The 16,626-nt window shown below is 32.9% G+C and overlaps 1 protein-coding gene across 1 annotated transcript in view; it reads left to right on the top strand.

The window, feature by feature from the left end:
* The window catches only part of Arhgap20 (Rho GTPase activating protein 20), a 119,754-nt gene that overhangs the window by 57,120 nt on the left and 46,008 nt on the right, over positions 1 to 16,626 (top strand). Inside the window, exons 3-4 of the mRNA XM_076843791.2 lie at positions 9,499 to 9,663; positions 15,174 to 15,323. Coding sequence (XP_076699906.2) covers positions 9,499 to 9,663; positions 15,174 to 15,323 — 315 coding nt within the window. The remainder of the gene's footprint in view (positions 1 to 9,498; positions 9,664 to 15,173; positions 15,324 to 16,626) is intronic.

Genomic DNA, 16,626 nt, shown 5'->3' on the forward strand with positions numbered 1-16,626 from the left:
GTCTTCTATTCTGTACCATTGGTCTACATATCTGTTTTGGTACCAATGCTGAGCTGTTTTTATTATTGTATTTGTAGTATGATTTTAAGGTCTGGTATTGTGATGCCTCCTGCATCATTTTTCTCACTGTGGATTGTTTTAGCTATTCTAGGCATCTTCTTTTTCCAAATGTGTTTTATGATTGCTTTTTCTGTTTCTATGAAGAACATTATTGAAATTTTAATAGGAATTGCACCAAATCTATATACCATTTTTGGAATTGCACTAAATATATATAGCAATATGGCCATTTTGACAATATTAATTTGCCCACCCTAGAACATTTGAGATCCTTTCATCTTCTAAGGTCTTCTTCAGTTTCTTTCTTTAGTAGTGTTCTGTAGTTTTCACTGAGGGGGACCTTCACCTCTTTTGGTACATTGATTGTTAGTTTTGTTTTGCTTTTTGTTTGTTCGTTTGTTTGAGGCCATTGTGAATGGATGGTTTTTCTAATTTCTCTTTTTTATTTTGATGGTTACATAATTTTTTTTAATTTTTAAAATTTGTTTTAATTATTCTTTTTTTTACATCTGGTGTACTTTTTATTAAATTGGAATAATATGTTTTTTCTGTTAATCTTTTTTTAAAATGTTTTAATTAGTTACACATATAATACATTGACATATCATACATTTGAATCAAATGAGGTATAATTACTCCTTTTTCTGAGTGTATAGATTGCTGAATCACATTGGTCGTGCAATCACATATATACTAATACAGCAATAGTAGTGTCTATTGTATTCTGCTGTACTTCCTATCCCTCCTTCCCCTCCCCTCACTTCTCTCTACCCAATCTAATGTGACACACTTCTTATTTTTTCCCTCACATCGTCATAGATGTAATCTGTATAACGATGAGAGTCTCCTTCCATCTTTCGTGCAATTCCCCTTCTCCCTCGCTTTCCCTCCCACCTCTCTTCCCTATCTAGAGGTAGTTTTCTTCTCATGCTCTTCCTCCCTACCCCATTTTGAATCACCTTCCTTATATCAGAGAAGACAGTCCTCTCTCACCACTTCTATTCAACATAGTTCTGGAAGTACTAGCCAGAGCAATTAGACAGATGAAAGAAATTAAAGGTATAACTATAGGAAAAGAAGAACTTAAATTAGCACTATTTGCTGATGACATGATCCTATACCTAGCAGACCCAAAAGGTTCTACCAAGAAACTTCTAGAACTAGTAAATGAATTCAGCAAAGTGGCAGGATATAAAACCAACACCCATAAATCAAAGGCATTCCTGTATATCAGTGACAAATCCTCTGAAATGGAAATGAGGAAAACTACCCCATTCACAATATCCTCAAAAAAAAAATAAAATACTTGGGAATCAACTTAACAAAAGAGGTGAAAGATCAGTACAATGAAAACTACAGAACCCTAAAGAGAGAAATAGAAGAAGACCTTATAAAATGGAAAGATATACCTTGCTCATGGATAGGCATGAAAATGGCCATATTACCAAAAACACTTTACAGATTCAATGAGATTCCAATCAAAATCCCAGTGGCATTCCTTGCAGAAATAGAAAAAGCAATCATGAGATTCATCTGGAAAAATAAGAGACCCAGAATAGCTAAAGCAATTCTAAGCAGGAAGAGTGAAACAGGTGGTATCACTTTACCAGATCTTAAACTATACTACAGAGTAATAGTAACAAAAATAGCATGGTACTACCACCAAAACAGGCTGGTAGACCAATGGTATAGAATAGAGGACACAGAGACCAACCCACAAAATTACAACTACCTTATATTAGACAAAGGTGCTAAAAGCATTCAATGGAGAAAGGATAGCATCTTCAACAAAAGGTTCTGGGAAAACTGGAAATCCATATGCAACAAAATGAAATTGAATCCCTATCTCTCACCATGCACCAAAGTTAACTCAAAATGGATCAAGGATTTAGGAATCTAATTTCTCTTTCAGCTGATTGATGCATCATTGCTGTACAGGAACACCATTGATTTATGGGTGTTGATTTTATATCCTGGTACTTTGCTGAATTTGAGTTCTAGAAGCCTTCTAAAGGAGTTTTTTTAGGGGTCTTAAATATAAGATCATACCATTGACACATAGGGATAATTTGAGCTCTTCTTTTCCTATTCATATCCCTCTAATTTCTTTCTTTTGCCCAATTGCTCTGTTTTAAGGACTATGTTGACTAGAAGTGAAAGTGGGAATCCCTGTCTTGTTCCAGTTTTTAGAGGGAATGCTTTCAGTTTTTTGTCTTTATGATGTTGGCCTTGGCTTTAACATATGTAGCTTTTACATTGTCAAGGTATGTTCCTACCATTCTTAGTTTTTCTAGTGTTTTAAAGATAGATGGATGCTGTATTTTGTCAAATGCTTTTTCTTTGTATGCATTGAGATACTAATGTGATTTTTGTCTATAAGTCAAGAATTTATTTGGATTTATAAACTTGATATATTTCCAGTTTTATTTAATATCTTATAAGCAAATTTTCCTAAAAATTGAATAGAGTTTTGATCAAGTTAGCTGGTAACCTTGCAGAATCATCACTTACTTAAAATTTGATACCATCATAAACTCAAAATTAAATAATTTCTTAATAAATGCCCATAAAAATTATTCTTGTTACAATTACTGGATAGTTTTGTAATGCTTGTTCCAGTGGTCAGATCATCTTCCCTGGCCTTACTTCAGCATTAGACACCCTTGTCTCCTCCTCCTCTTGGCTCCTTGGTTCTGTTCACTGGGCTGGGGGCAACGATTCATTCTAAATTTATTAGTTTATCCCTTTTCTGAATTCTAAAAGTTTAGAATGCCTCAGGGTTCAGCACTGAACCCATTCTCTGTCTATAATCAGCTTCCTAGGTGAACTGGTCTCTTTCCATAGTTTAAAAGTCTCCATCTTGATATCTAATAGGTGTTTCAAAGTTAACATGTCAGAAGACAAATTTCTTATCTCTATCCTACTTGTTAATATCAAGAATTAATCTAGCATCAAATCCTATTAAGTTCTAACTTTGAAATATATCCAGAATAGAACAATTTGCCACCTTCACAACTATTATCCTTTTCTAATCACTAGTCTCACTACTAAGTTACAGTGTTGCAAAAAACCTGAAATAAGTTTTCATTTAAAGAATTGTAACCAACTCATCACTATGATTTTCTTTGAAATTTTTCTTGAAGCAAACATTTATTACATGCTTATACTCTTGTCTCTCCTTAGTAACTTCACCATATAGATTCTGTCACTTCTCCATTTGAGTCGTCCCCTTGTCCTGTCTTACTCAGAACAAAAGGTGAAATTCTTTGCATGGACCTTGCTACTTCATTTGCTATTCTGACCCAGCACTGTGAATAGCACTTTAAAGCTCTATAGACAATCATTAATACATAACAGATTAAATAAATTATTTACAGATGATTTAAACTTCCTCTGAATAGTTTAGCTATCTCAACATACTGAATTAATATTCTTTTATACTCAACATTTATCACCCACTAAAAGTTATTTTTATATCTTAAATATTCAGTTTGAAGTACAACTATCAAAATAAGGATATGCTCAAAAATGTATTTCCATCCTCTAATGAGTCAATTTCAGTCAATTCATTTCTATGATTTGCTTTTCCTAAAAATGTCTTAAAGTACAATAGTTTCTCCCTTATCATGAGGGAACTACATGCAAGACCCCCAGAGGATACTTGAAGAAATGGATAGTATGGAACCCTATATATACTAGGTTTTTTTCCTATACACACATAACTATAATATTTATAAATTAGGAAGTAAGAGGTCAACGATAACATAATTAAGTAATTACATTGTAATAAAAGTTGTATGAAAGTGATCCCTTAAAATATATTATTGTACTGTACTTAATGCTGCTTATAATGATGTGAGATGATACAGTGTGATAAGGTGAAGTGAGATGAGTAATGTAGGCATTGTAATGTAGCATTAGGCTATTACACAGTGGTTACTTGAGCACAAGCACTGTCATAACAACAGTAATCAATCTGATAATGAAGACTAAATTGCTAAAGATGGGTAGTACATATAGCACAGATATGCTACACAAAGGCATGAGTCATGTCCCAGGAAGGCCAGGGTGATAAGACAGAGCACACAACTCAGAATGACATGTAATTGAAAACTTAGGAGCTGTTTGTTCTGGAACTTTCCATTTAATATTTTTGGACCAGTTAACTAAAACTGTGGATAATAGGGGACTTCTATTTTTATTATGTGATTTTTCCTCATCCTGAAATGTACTCTTATTTTGGCAGAATAGCAGTTAGTTATCTGTCACAGTTAACTCTTGTCTATTAGCTATGAATCATCTAATTGAATCAAACTCATTTTATATTAACCTGAATTTTAACGTTTTGCCATAAATGAGCTAGAAGTAGTAGATAGCTTAAGTCACTGCTGGGAGTATACCTCCTTGATGATTTTTCAATTTGTGGGTATATTTCTTAATTTTCTATTTAGAATTTAGACATTCTCAGTGTCACATACCCATCACTAGGTCACATCAATTAAAGAGATCAACATGGGCAACATAGCAAGACCTTGTCTCAAAAAGAAAAAAGAAAACAGTTATTAGATGATATTTTTTAATGTTTACAAACCCATAAGTTATCAAACTACTTCTAATCAGGAAAAAGTGTTTTGTTCTTCTCAGTATGCCATTATATAATTATTACCTAAACCAGACTACTTGTTTTAGTAAGCTTTTTCACCACTGTGACTAAAAAGATCTGACAAAAATGATTTTAGAGGAGGAAAATTTTATTTTGGAACTCACAGCTTCAGAGGTCTTAGCCCATAGAAGGCCAGCTGTGTTCCTTGGGACTCCAGGTGTGGCAGACATCATGGTGGAAGGATGTGGTAGAGAAAAGCAGCTCAGGACATGATGTACACCAAAGTCATCCCACAAATGACACACCTTCTCCAGCCACACCCTGTCTACCTACAGTCACCACTCAGTTAATCTCTGTCAAGTATTTAATGCACTGATGGGGTTAAGGTTCTCATAACCCAATCGTTTCTATACCTTTTTGTTTCTCATGGATAAGCTTTTGGGGGACACCTCATATCTAAATATGACACTAATTCAAAATATTGGAGTTTCTAATGAGCATATTGGTGACTTGATTTATTGATCAGTAAACAAACTAACATATATCTACATCTCTTTGTAATCATTGCACATGTAAATTTTCTGAAGCAGCCTTATTATATTCAGCATACAGAAATACAGAATGTTCAACCAACGCTTGAGTTTCTGATCAGAAAGTCTGGTGGGCCTGAGAATTTGCATCGTAAGTTCCCAGTTGATGCTGATACTTCTATTCAAGGGACCACACCTTAAGAACAATTATATTAGAGGAAATGATAGCCAGCCATTCAAGCATTATCTCAGAGTTATCACAATAATATATGATCCTCAGACTTTTAGTATGTCCAGGAAAGATAAAACACCATGACCCATATTATTCAAACCCAGTCCTACATGCCTATATTTATCACCCTGTAGTCCATTCAAAGTATTAATCCATCAAATGGATTAATTAACTGATAAAATTACAGCTTTCATAATTTAATAACTTCACCTCATAACATTCCTGCATTGCCTAATACATGAGCTTTTGGGGGGACACTTTTTTATTCTTATAACAGTATTGTTCTCACAGAGATGGTTAATGGTATCCATTATCTGTTTACCTTTCATCACCCATATTACTTTTACCTTTCAGGTACATGTTATTATAGTTAGTCCCATGTATTAATTATAAATGGAATTTAAAGATTTTATAGTCCTTGTTTGACTACCTTACATTAGAGATAAGGAAATTGACGTCATCAAATTACTTGCCATATAATGCTATTTATAGAGGGACAGGGAACTTGGGTTAGCCTCTCCTTCCACAGGCCATGAAGTCCTAAACCACTGAGCTCAGTAAGCATCGGTGGAGGTTACTGAGTCAATATAAAGTATTTGCCCATTTGGAAGGCTACATGGAATTTTTTAAGTACATGTTTTAAAATCATACTTGCTTTTAAGTCACTTTCACTGAAGTGCAGCATTTTTGGCTACTCTTAATACTTCGCATGTGTAAAATGAGGTATAATAAAACCTACCTTCAAGGCTGATTGTTTCTTTCTTCCTACCTTTTCTTTTTCACCAGAGGTACACTATTTCTTCTCAGACCCCAGGCCATTTGAGTTCTGCCTTTACCTCTCTCCTGGCCTAAATGACCAGCTGATGACTTTCTCCCAGACATCTTCTCAGACCTCAACTTTTTATTCCCCCTCTGCCAATGTCAGTACTCCAGATCACCACAGCAGGCTGTTTCTGCCAAGTTATTCACCAGTCCTCACCTTGTTCACAAGTTCTCTTTCCTTCATTTCTTCTACTTACATGTTTTCTCAGGGATGTGTCTCTGCTTTTTTATTTATTCTGTGTTTATTTCCTGGGGAATTCTAGTCATTCACATGGTTTTATTTACAAATCTTTGTATGATCACAAAATCTGTATCTCTACTTCTGGAATCTCTTCTGAATGCTAGGTGCTTGCCTGATTCCTCACTATCTACCCTACTGATAACTTCAGGGTCAGTATATTAGAAACTGAGTTCATCTCTCCTTCTCCGACCATTATAGGCTTTTTTTTCTTTGTTCTTCATTTTTGTTCATCTGTACAGTGTATATAAAAGTGCAAAGAACCTAAATTACCTAAAGCAGTATTAAAAAATAAAAAGATGGTAGTCTTACACTACCTAATTTCATGATCTACAGCAGAAAAACAATAAAACAGTGTGATTGATTCTAACGTAAGAATTTACAAGCAGATCAGTGCAGCAGAATAAAGAGCCTAGAAGATTAAAGTTAAATGATATATGTGCTTTATATAATTTAACTTTCAATAAATATGCTAAAGCAACTGCATCTCTACTTCTGAAATTTCTTTCAAGTACTAGGTGTTTGCCTAAGATGGAGAAAGGGAAAGTCTTGTACAATGATACTAAAAATGAGGAATTGTAATATAGAAAAACAAAATTAACTTGAGCCACTACTTTATACCATGATCAAAATTAATTTGAGACAGATCATACATTTAAGAACTAAATATAATAAATATGTTGGTATAATATAATATGATATTATATTCTTGGGTAAGTGGAGATTTCGTAGAAAACTTATAGAAAGTAAACACCATATGCAAAAGTTGATAAACTTCATCAACTTATAAACTTTTTGTCAGAAACATAGTTAAGACAATTTATAGGCAAAGAACAGACTAGGAGAAAATATATTCCTTTTTTTTTAAGAGAGAGAGAATTTTAATATTTATTTTTTAGTTATCGGCGGACACAACATCTTTGTTTATATGTGGTGCTGAGGATCAAACCCGGGACGCATGCATGCTAGGCAAGCACGCTACCGCTTGAGCCACATCCCCAGCCCAAGAAAAAATATATTCTAAAATAAATATCTGAGAAAGGACTGATATTTAGGATACACAAAAAATTCCTACATTTCAAGAATAAAAAGATGCAAACCCCATTTTTTAATGGGTAAAACATCTGATAACAGTTTACTGGGAAGATACACAAATGGCCAGTAAGAACATGAAAGAAACTCAACATCACAGAAATGCAAATTAAAATCTTAGTGATATGTTACTATATATTCACTAGACTGACTAAAATTCAAAACACTGACAACACAGCATGTAGGTAACACTGCGGAGCAACTGGAATTCTCCTGTAGTATTTCTAAGAATACAAAATGGTTTACACTTTGGGAAACAAACTGACATTTTTTCTGATATTAAAAATAGACATCTATTCTATGACCCAGTAATTCCACTCTGAGGAATGAATTTCACTCTGACCCAGGAGAAATGAAAACATACATCACAAATAAGACCAGTGTAACATTTAGTAACAATTTTATTCATAATGGTTAAAAACTGGAAACAGTTAGGTGTTAATTAATAGGAGATAGATAAAATCTGGTATAGTTATATATTGAATAGGATTAAGTAAAATCATTAAGTGGATTATTGATAAATGTAACATGAATAAATCCCCAAAACACAATTACAAGATATCTTACACAAAAGAAGATAGACTGTGCTGTCATTTTATAAAATTTGAGAACAGTTACAACTAATCTTCAGTTGGGGGGAAGAATCAGAATAGTGGTTGTGTCTGGAGTGATGGAGTCGGGGTTGACTGGTTTGTAAGGAGTTTGAAGGATTGGGTGCTAGTAAGCTAAAAAGATATGTCCATGGGCCAGACACAGTGACACATGCATATAATTACAGCAACTCAGGAAGCTGAAATAGGAGGATTTCAAGTTCAAGGCCATCCTCAGAAACTTAGTGCAACTTGTTTCAAAATAAAAAGGATTGAGGACGTAGCTCAGTGGCAGAGTACCAGTAGGTTCATTTCCCAGTACCAAAGGATGATCAGGGAACATGGGACAGGCTTGCATAAGAAAGGAAGTTCCTCACAGAATGAGACTGTCTAGAGACTTATGGCAAGAAATCATTATCCAGAAAGAAAGGAGGACAAGGGAATTCATGGGGAATTAGAGAGGTTGTCTCTGGAGATTAGTTATTCAGATGATGTTAATAGCTTGGAAGGGATCAGAGAGCTCAAGAGTAGTAGCAACTTAGGGTCTTAGAACCACAAACTCTGTTACATTGTCCAGCAAACACTGGTTATACAGAGCAGGCAGGCTAGTAGTGGCTAAAAATCTGCTCATTTTAAACTGTTTTTGAAATAATCAAGTACGTAGAAATTTGGATTTGGCATTAATGAGCATTTGAGCAAGCTGGCCTCAACCTGCAGTAAAGAAATAAATAACCCAAGGGTCAATACATGGAGGCCATCCTGGGCTAATTTATATAATAATTGACAAATAACTAAAGGGAAATTTTTGGAGTGATAGTTTCATTTACCATGATAGGAATTTAGGTTACACAAGTAAATTCATTTGTCAGAATATATACTTGGTTTATACATTTGTGCATTTCATTGGATAAGTTTTATAGCAAGAGAAAAATTCTAAATAAATATTGAACCTCTGATTAGTGATATGCATGCTGAAGTATGTAGGGGGATATGAACTGCTTTATGCAGTTAACACTGACATGCCAAAATAAAATGATTAAATGAATAAATAGTTGGATTAGGTGTATAATGATAAAATCAAGGTTGAGGTTTACTTGTGTTTATTATAAAACTATTTCAACTTTTCTTTATGTTTCAAAATGTTTTGATGAAGTATTAAAGTTTGCTGTGTGGAGAATAGGCTGGGGGACCATTGAGAACACTATGCCATTGCATGAAAAAATATTTCACTGTTTTATATTTCTTGACCAACTGTAAGTTTTATTTTCATAAAACTTAGTCCTGTAGTTGATCATTTGACTGACTTATCTGTGTCATGTAATCTGTTACAGGGAAAGTCCTTCTGCTAGTGTTGACACATGTGCATTTCTGTCATCATTTATGTGCTCCAGTAGGACTCTGCTAATTGATGGTCGGGCAGAACTCAAAAGAGGCCTGCAGAGGCAGGAGAGGCATCTTTTTCTATTCAATGATCTGTTTGTTGTGGCCAAAATCAAGTAAGTATATTTCATACTCTATCCCACATATCATAATACAATTGCATTTCCACTAACATACCCTTTCTATTCAGTGCTTACAGTAAGAATATGTGGTCTCTATTACCATAGCTAATATCTGAAGTGAGTTTTATGTTTGTTTTGTTTCTGAAAAAAAGTTTCCATTGCTTCTTCATTAAAAATATGTTCATTTAGGTCCTCTTTGTGCCACACCCTGAATAAATATAGAAGACACAGTGAAGAATGTGGTGGGTATTGTCCCTTTTGAAGCTTACATTCTAATGTGAGAGCTTATATTTTTATATGTATGGGGGGAATTACAAATTATGATTAGTACTATGAAGAAAATAGGATAGGTTTGGATTCCTTTCCACGTGAGCCTTTCCACAGTGCTACTCATAATATGGTCAGTTGCCTACTTTAGGGTGAAAGATCTTTTGGAAGTGATGTACCATCATTTATAATGTATGCTACTAGCAACACAGACCAACCTTAGTGTAGTAGATATGGCAACTATATGAGGGTGTATCAAGAAGCAGGGAAGTTTGGAACCATGAAGGATATAAGGAGTTTGATTTTCTTCTGCAGTCATAATGTGATATCTTTTATATACTTGCTCATGTTAGGTTGGAAGGCAGGCAAGAGTAGAAGCAAATAGACTAGACAGAGGTTATTGTAGTCCCAATGAGAGATAATGAGGACATTATCTCTGGAGATGACAGTTAAGGATACAACATTTCAAGTATGCCTTAGAGGTACCCAAGAGAACTCATCTATTGCTCAATGCTACATGCCAGTGCAATTAACACCTAGCCTAAAAGGTGGTAGCTGCTACTTCCTCCATCCCTCATTCTTATGAGTTGTGAAACATCATGAAAAACAAATGGCATTTTAATAAATAAATTCTCAACAGAGATTTTTAGTCACTAGAGAATAGTAAACACTTTATTTTTACTACCAATACTCTAACACCTAAGTTATGCTATGTCATAAATAAGGCATGGTAGAGAAGTATTTAATTTGGCAAAACATTATATTTAATTGGAGTGGTATTAACAATGAAAAACAGCATGGATCTTATTGTATGTTGGATATTATTAAAAATACTTTAATCTTTATAACTACCCTGAGATATTACTTTCCTCATTTTACAAAGCAATTTATATAGTCAGAGAAGCTAAGTGACTTTCCTAGTATTAAAAATTTAGTAATTAGTTGAGACCACATTTGAACATAGGTCTATTTTATTTCAAAGTTCATCTTTGAACCAGTATATTTTTCTGAATTTGCTAGAAGATTTTACAACTGTATAGTTGTTTCATAATTAGTCTTTCCTTTGTGATGAGTTAAATGCTCCAGCTAAACACCTATCTAGTAAAAAAAAATGGTATATAAGGTTTACCGAACTGTTCAAATATTTTTTAAAAACTCAAAGCAAAAATAAAGATAAGACTTTCAGAATGTTTTAAATAGAAGTAATGCCTATAGCTTTGGAAATGAATATGATGTTATGAGTAATATAGAGAAAGAAAAGTCTCCTTATCCAACCTTTGCACTAGGTACACTTGATTCTATTAAAAGAAAAACAAATCATTTTTTAAATGTAGATTAGCTATCATGCCTTTATTTAAATTTAATTAGATGATTCTATATGCTAGGTATTACAATAGGAGAATCACAGGGGTATAATTTAATTTTCCTAATAATTCCCCAACCTAAGAGTTGTTTTAGATATCAAACACTGAAGCTTAGGAAGGTTTGTCACATACTAGGAGTTCTCACAGCTGGGATTTGAATGTAGGCCTTAATTCTAGCAGCTAGTTCCTTCTACTTGACCACGTTGTACTTATTAGGTGCCTGACCTGTGCTTAACCTGTAAGCAGATATCAAAAACCTAAAATAACCAAATTTTTTAACTCTGGAGTCCCAGAGTTATTTATTTGTAACATACACTTGGTTGTTAGGAAGGAATGCATTTTCCTGTGCCTTTCTTGGACTATTATTCTCTTAGAAATTATGATAATGTTCAGAGAAGGAGACCTTTGTTTTCTTACCTGAAGTTATCTATTGTTGTATTGCAAACATTTAAATGGTTTTATGTATCTTATGTTTTGCTAAAAGCCTGTTAGTTTCTTTTCTATTAGAAAATCACTATTCTTAGATACATTGGCAAAATCTATGTCCATCATCTACTTCTATAGCTGAGTTTTTATTTTTTAAAATATTTTTTAATTGTAGATGAACACAATACCTTTATTTATTTATGTTTATGTGGTGCTGAGGATTGAACCTAGTGCCTCACAGATGCCAGACAAGTGTGCTACCACTGAGCTACAATCAAAAAAAAAAAAAAAACTGGGCTGGGGTTGTAACTCAGTTGGTAGAGTGTTTGCCTATGTGTGAGGGTTTGATTCTCAGCACTGCATATAAATAAATAAAAATATTAAGTCCATTGACAACTAAAAAAATTTTTTAAAAAAACCTTTCTCATGTAAGGTTTATACCATGTTTTAGCTACATACTGCTTTCAAGATGACTCTGTGGGTTCACTTAAATGTTTTTATGAAGTAACAAACTATCAGTTAATTTAAATGCTGTTATTTAAGAGATTTGGTTCATAAAAAATTATTGTAAGTATTTTACATATCCATTAGAGTGTTTTAAAAGCATGAGTTATCTTAAGTTATTTCATTTTTTAGCAGAACCCAATACCCTTGAAACACAGCATAGATATTTGAGGAAATAATTATTATTATGGAATCCTGCCACCTTGAAAATATTTTATCCACAATTTTTCATGAAATTACTTATATGATTATTTCCCATGGCAAACATGTAGATGTATTCACAAATCCATTTTAATATGAATTTAATTTTTTTCTAAAATAATCAGCACCAGGAAGAAATATCCCCCTGTAATGCCAAACATATGTCTGTCCTATCACCTCTCATTCTTGGATGAAGGATTAGGTGGTACCCTGGATCATTTAATTTGTTGAAATAATCTGAGATTAGAACTTAGTATTTGATGCTTTGTACTTTTGTTTAAAGGAGACCTTGGGTTCCTTATTAGTTCATCTTTAGGCTTTATTTGAAAACTTATTTCATTCGTTAGTTGAGCTTATAGAAATAAATGCAAGTGGGATAAATTATTGCTCAGCTGCCACTTACTTATTTAATCACACTAGGTGAATTTTAGTAAGTAAATTGGAGAGTTTAAGTGCTTTCTTTTATTTGCTGAAGTATTATATGTGTTCCATTTTGTGCTGGATGTTATGATAATATTAGCAGAGAATTATTTTGAGGTTATTGTCATTTTTTATACAAAATTAGAACAAGTATTAAAGCCAAATGGACCCTAAAGTCCATTTTTTAAAATTCACTAGAAAGATAAATAAGTTATTTTTATGATAAAATTGTGGCTTTTCATTTTTAAAAACAGGATGTGTTTACAAACATGAAAATATTTATAAGGAGAGGAGGATGTTCTGTTAATAGCCATAAAATAACCATGCATAATTTTTAGAAAAGAAATGACCTCATACACACTTAAGCTATCTCTAGTCCTTTCATTTCCTAATCAAATGATAAACCATGAGTTCTGTTTAGATAAAAGGATATTTAACAAAAGTCTTGATTATTGATTCATTATCACTAAAATTACCATTAGGTAGTTATAGACTATATCATGATTTAATCCCAAAATCTGACTATAACACATCTATATTTTATAATGAGGGGAGAATCTTCATAGAAACCTGTGTATTTTAAAACTTCACTGGAATTCATTCCAGTATAAAAGTCAGAGGGTAGGAAAACAAGGTATGCTTGCCATCTTAATTTTATAGTAATAGAGAAATAAGGAATTGATTTGAGAGGGTTGTTTTGTGTTTTCAGCCAGTTACTATTAGATTTATACTTTTATCAAAATGGTACTAAGGGAGATAATAAATAATACTTTAGGAGCCAGCTCAAGTTGGATTCAGATTAATTTTTGTAGTCTAATACTGTTAGAGATTGAGAATGAAAAATTGGAAGAAAAACACTGATGCCAGTACCAACCATTTCGATATAAAGCTTTATTGGAAGACTTGTTTTAAATACTTACAAGCTGATTCCTTCAGCTTTATATTCATAAATTTTGTGAGATTTGTCTCCTATCACTATAATAAGCACACACAGTCTCGTCAGAAAGCCTTGTATCTTTGGAAAGACCAAAAAAAAAAAAAAGTAGGCCAAAGAGAAAAAAGCTATAGGAAATTTAATGGAAAGATTCTCACATCCATGTTCAGTTTTAAGGCTTTTCATAAATGCATTATGTTTAACAGCATAAATATAAATATTCTTGGGAATGATTAAATGATTGCCATTAAAATAAGATTTTGTCTGTAATCAGATCTGTTTTATAAAAATTAAAGATTCATAGCAGTGGGTTGAAAATATTTAAAGAAGCCATTTATCTCAAATCACAAAGGTATTGTACCCAAAGGGAAGCATAAATGAGGCTTAGAATTTAGGTTAGCCTTTCTGTATAGTTCCTGCAAATCCATTTTTATTTTATAAATCCCACCAAAGAGTTATAGCTTTAAATATTCCATATATTAGAGCAGTTTTAGAACCATTCCATATAAAGTATTTTTTATTTCATTTTAACTTTTAGTATTTACACAAATGGTTCTGGATGCTAGAAAGTTCTAAGTTTCCTGGGGCTTTCTTTATCCTTCTCAGTGCTTTCCAACTACTTAAGTCTCAGATCTATCATGAGTATTAAATCTATCAATTAAGTCAAAAGATATGGTGGTATCAGAAGTCTAAGGGAGATACAATTGAAATTATCTAAAAGCAGTTTTACTGGTGACTTAAAATAGGAATCTTGTAGGTTCCCAGAGATGAGCGTTAACTGTGTCAACTTCATTATTTTTTTCTTTTCTAGTGTAGGTTCTGATTTTAGCCTATATTTATTCAGTTTTGCCAGATTATAAAGGAAAATGGTTAAGCAGAATCATAAGTGAGGAAATTTAAAACAACCTACACTTTTAAAGACTAGAAAGTCTTGCAGCCATTTAGTTAAAAATTACTCTAATTCCAGGTTCTTATGTGCCATAATTGTATAAACATTTTTATAAATCACCAGCCACTCAAATCTTTTTTTAAAGTAAGCAAGATACAAATAATAAATAAACTAATTTTGATAATAGCAGTACATTTAAATTAGGGTTTTGATCCAAATACAACACTTAACATATAGAAAAATGAAGTAGCTAGTTTAAAAATAAAAAAAAAATTTAAAAATACACCTACTAAATGTATCACCAAATATTTCAAAGCCTGTTTCATGTGCCTAGGTACCTAAGCATGTCACAGTTCACTGTGCTAAGTGCTAAAGATAAAAACAATAAGACATTCTTTGCCTGTGATAAGTAGAAATGTCCTCTTATAACAAATACAGAAGCTCCTGTGAAATTTGAAGAAAATAATGAGAAGTCCTGTTTTATTTTTTCTCTCTCTAGATATAATAATAACTTTAAGATAAAAAATAAAATTAAATTAACTGATATGTGGACAGCAAGCTGTGTGGATGAAGTGGGAGAAGGTAACACCAATGCCATGAAATCCTTTGTCCTGGGCTGGCCCACAGTGAACTTTGTGGCCACTTTCAGGTAAGAACCATCTCACTGTCCTATTTTTGCCTGGCTTAGCTACTGTAATGATGTCTAGGATGACAGAAACAATTTAATCATTTTGTTGCCTGGATTTTTAAAGGAAAATATTTTATTCTGATTGTTTAGTCAATGTCTTTTGTAACACAAATATCCAACAAAAATACTTCTTCTGTGTCTTGTGTTTTACCTAATAACCTTTTGATTACAACATATGAAAATTATAAATACCAGAAACTCTTAGAGTCATTTACCTTGATTTCACCAGTGATTTTTAAAGGGGTTTTACTGAAACAAATGGAAAGAAAGGAACTTCCAGGAATGAGAAGTGGAATAAGAGAGTCAGATTTTTAGGAAGCTCCTAGGTCCAATACCTCTTTTCCCTAGGGACTAGTTGTTTGATGCGTTTCAAAAGCTCAATATGTAAAAACAATCTTTCAAACCACTGAAACAGATCTTCACAGAACAGAATCAAATTTTATAAAATAGTACAATTAAGTTTGAATATGGGTTTGTACTCCCAGATTTTGTAAGGGAATAGTATGTTTATTATACAAATAAAAATGATATAATGAAATACTGAGTTTCTTGAATCGTGTGTCTGGTTTTGATTTGTTATCTGTAAAGATGTGACAAATTAGTTTCCCAAGACTCATTCCTAGGTATGGATGGGGTGGTTGGAGAATATATAGCATATAGAATATTTGTCCTCCATCCTGAACATGCTTAGTGTGGGTACTTTTTAGTTCAAGGTGAATATACCAAAACTCTCACACCCATGATAGTCAGTGGTTGCACCTCAACTCCAATGTTTATTTTACACTTAGAGATATTGTTCATCAAATGTATATGAGGATTTTCATTCTTTTTCTCTTCCCACTACTAGCAAACTACTTGGGCATCATCCTGAATCCAGATTGCTAAAAATTTTCAAGCTGTTGTTCTTCTAATAAAGGATAGGCATGCCATTAAATTCTGTTATGCACTATTGGCCTACCACAGATTTTAAGAACTTATTTGGAAGAAGCATGTGTTTGTATCATTCTTTGCATATCTTCTTTCCCATGACAGATTTCTGTAGATACTATCATTTTATATTGTTTAATCTCTTTGGAGTTAAAAGTTAAAAAGAGAAATTTCAAATAAGGAGTATCTACATGATGTTTTTAATCAAATAATTTTCATTAAACTTCATTTTAAGAAGGGAGAATGTGAAAACATGTTGTATATGTACTGTGTTGCTCAAACTATGATTCTTTTACCAAGTGACAAAGATTAGCATCACCAGTGGTATTATGTGGAT

Source organism: Callospermophilus lateralis, chromosome 2, assembly GCF_048772815.1.
Source record: "Callospermophilus lateralis isolate mCalLat2 chromosome 2, mCalLat2.hap1, whole genome shotgun sequence".
Classification (NCBI taxonomy): domain Eukaryota; kingdom Metazoa; phylum Chordata; class Mammalia; order Rodentia; family Sciuridae; genus Callospermophilus; species Callospermophilus lateralis.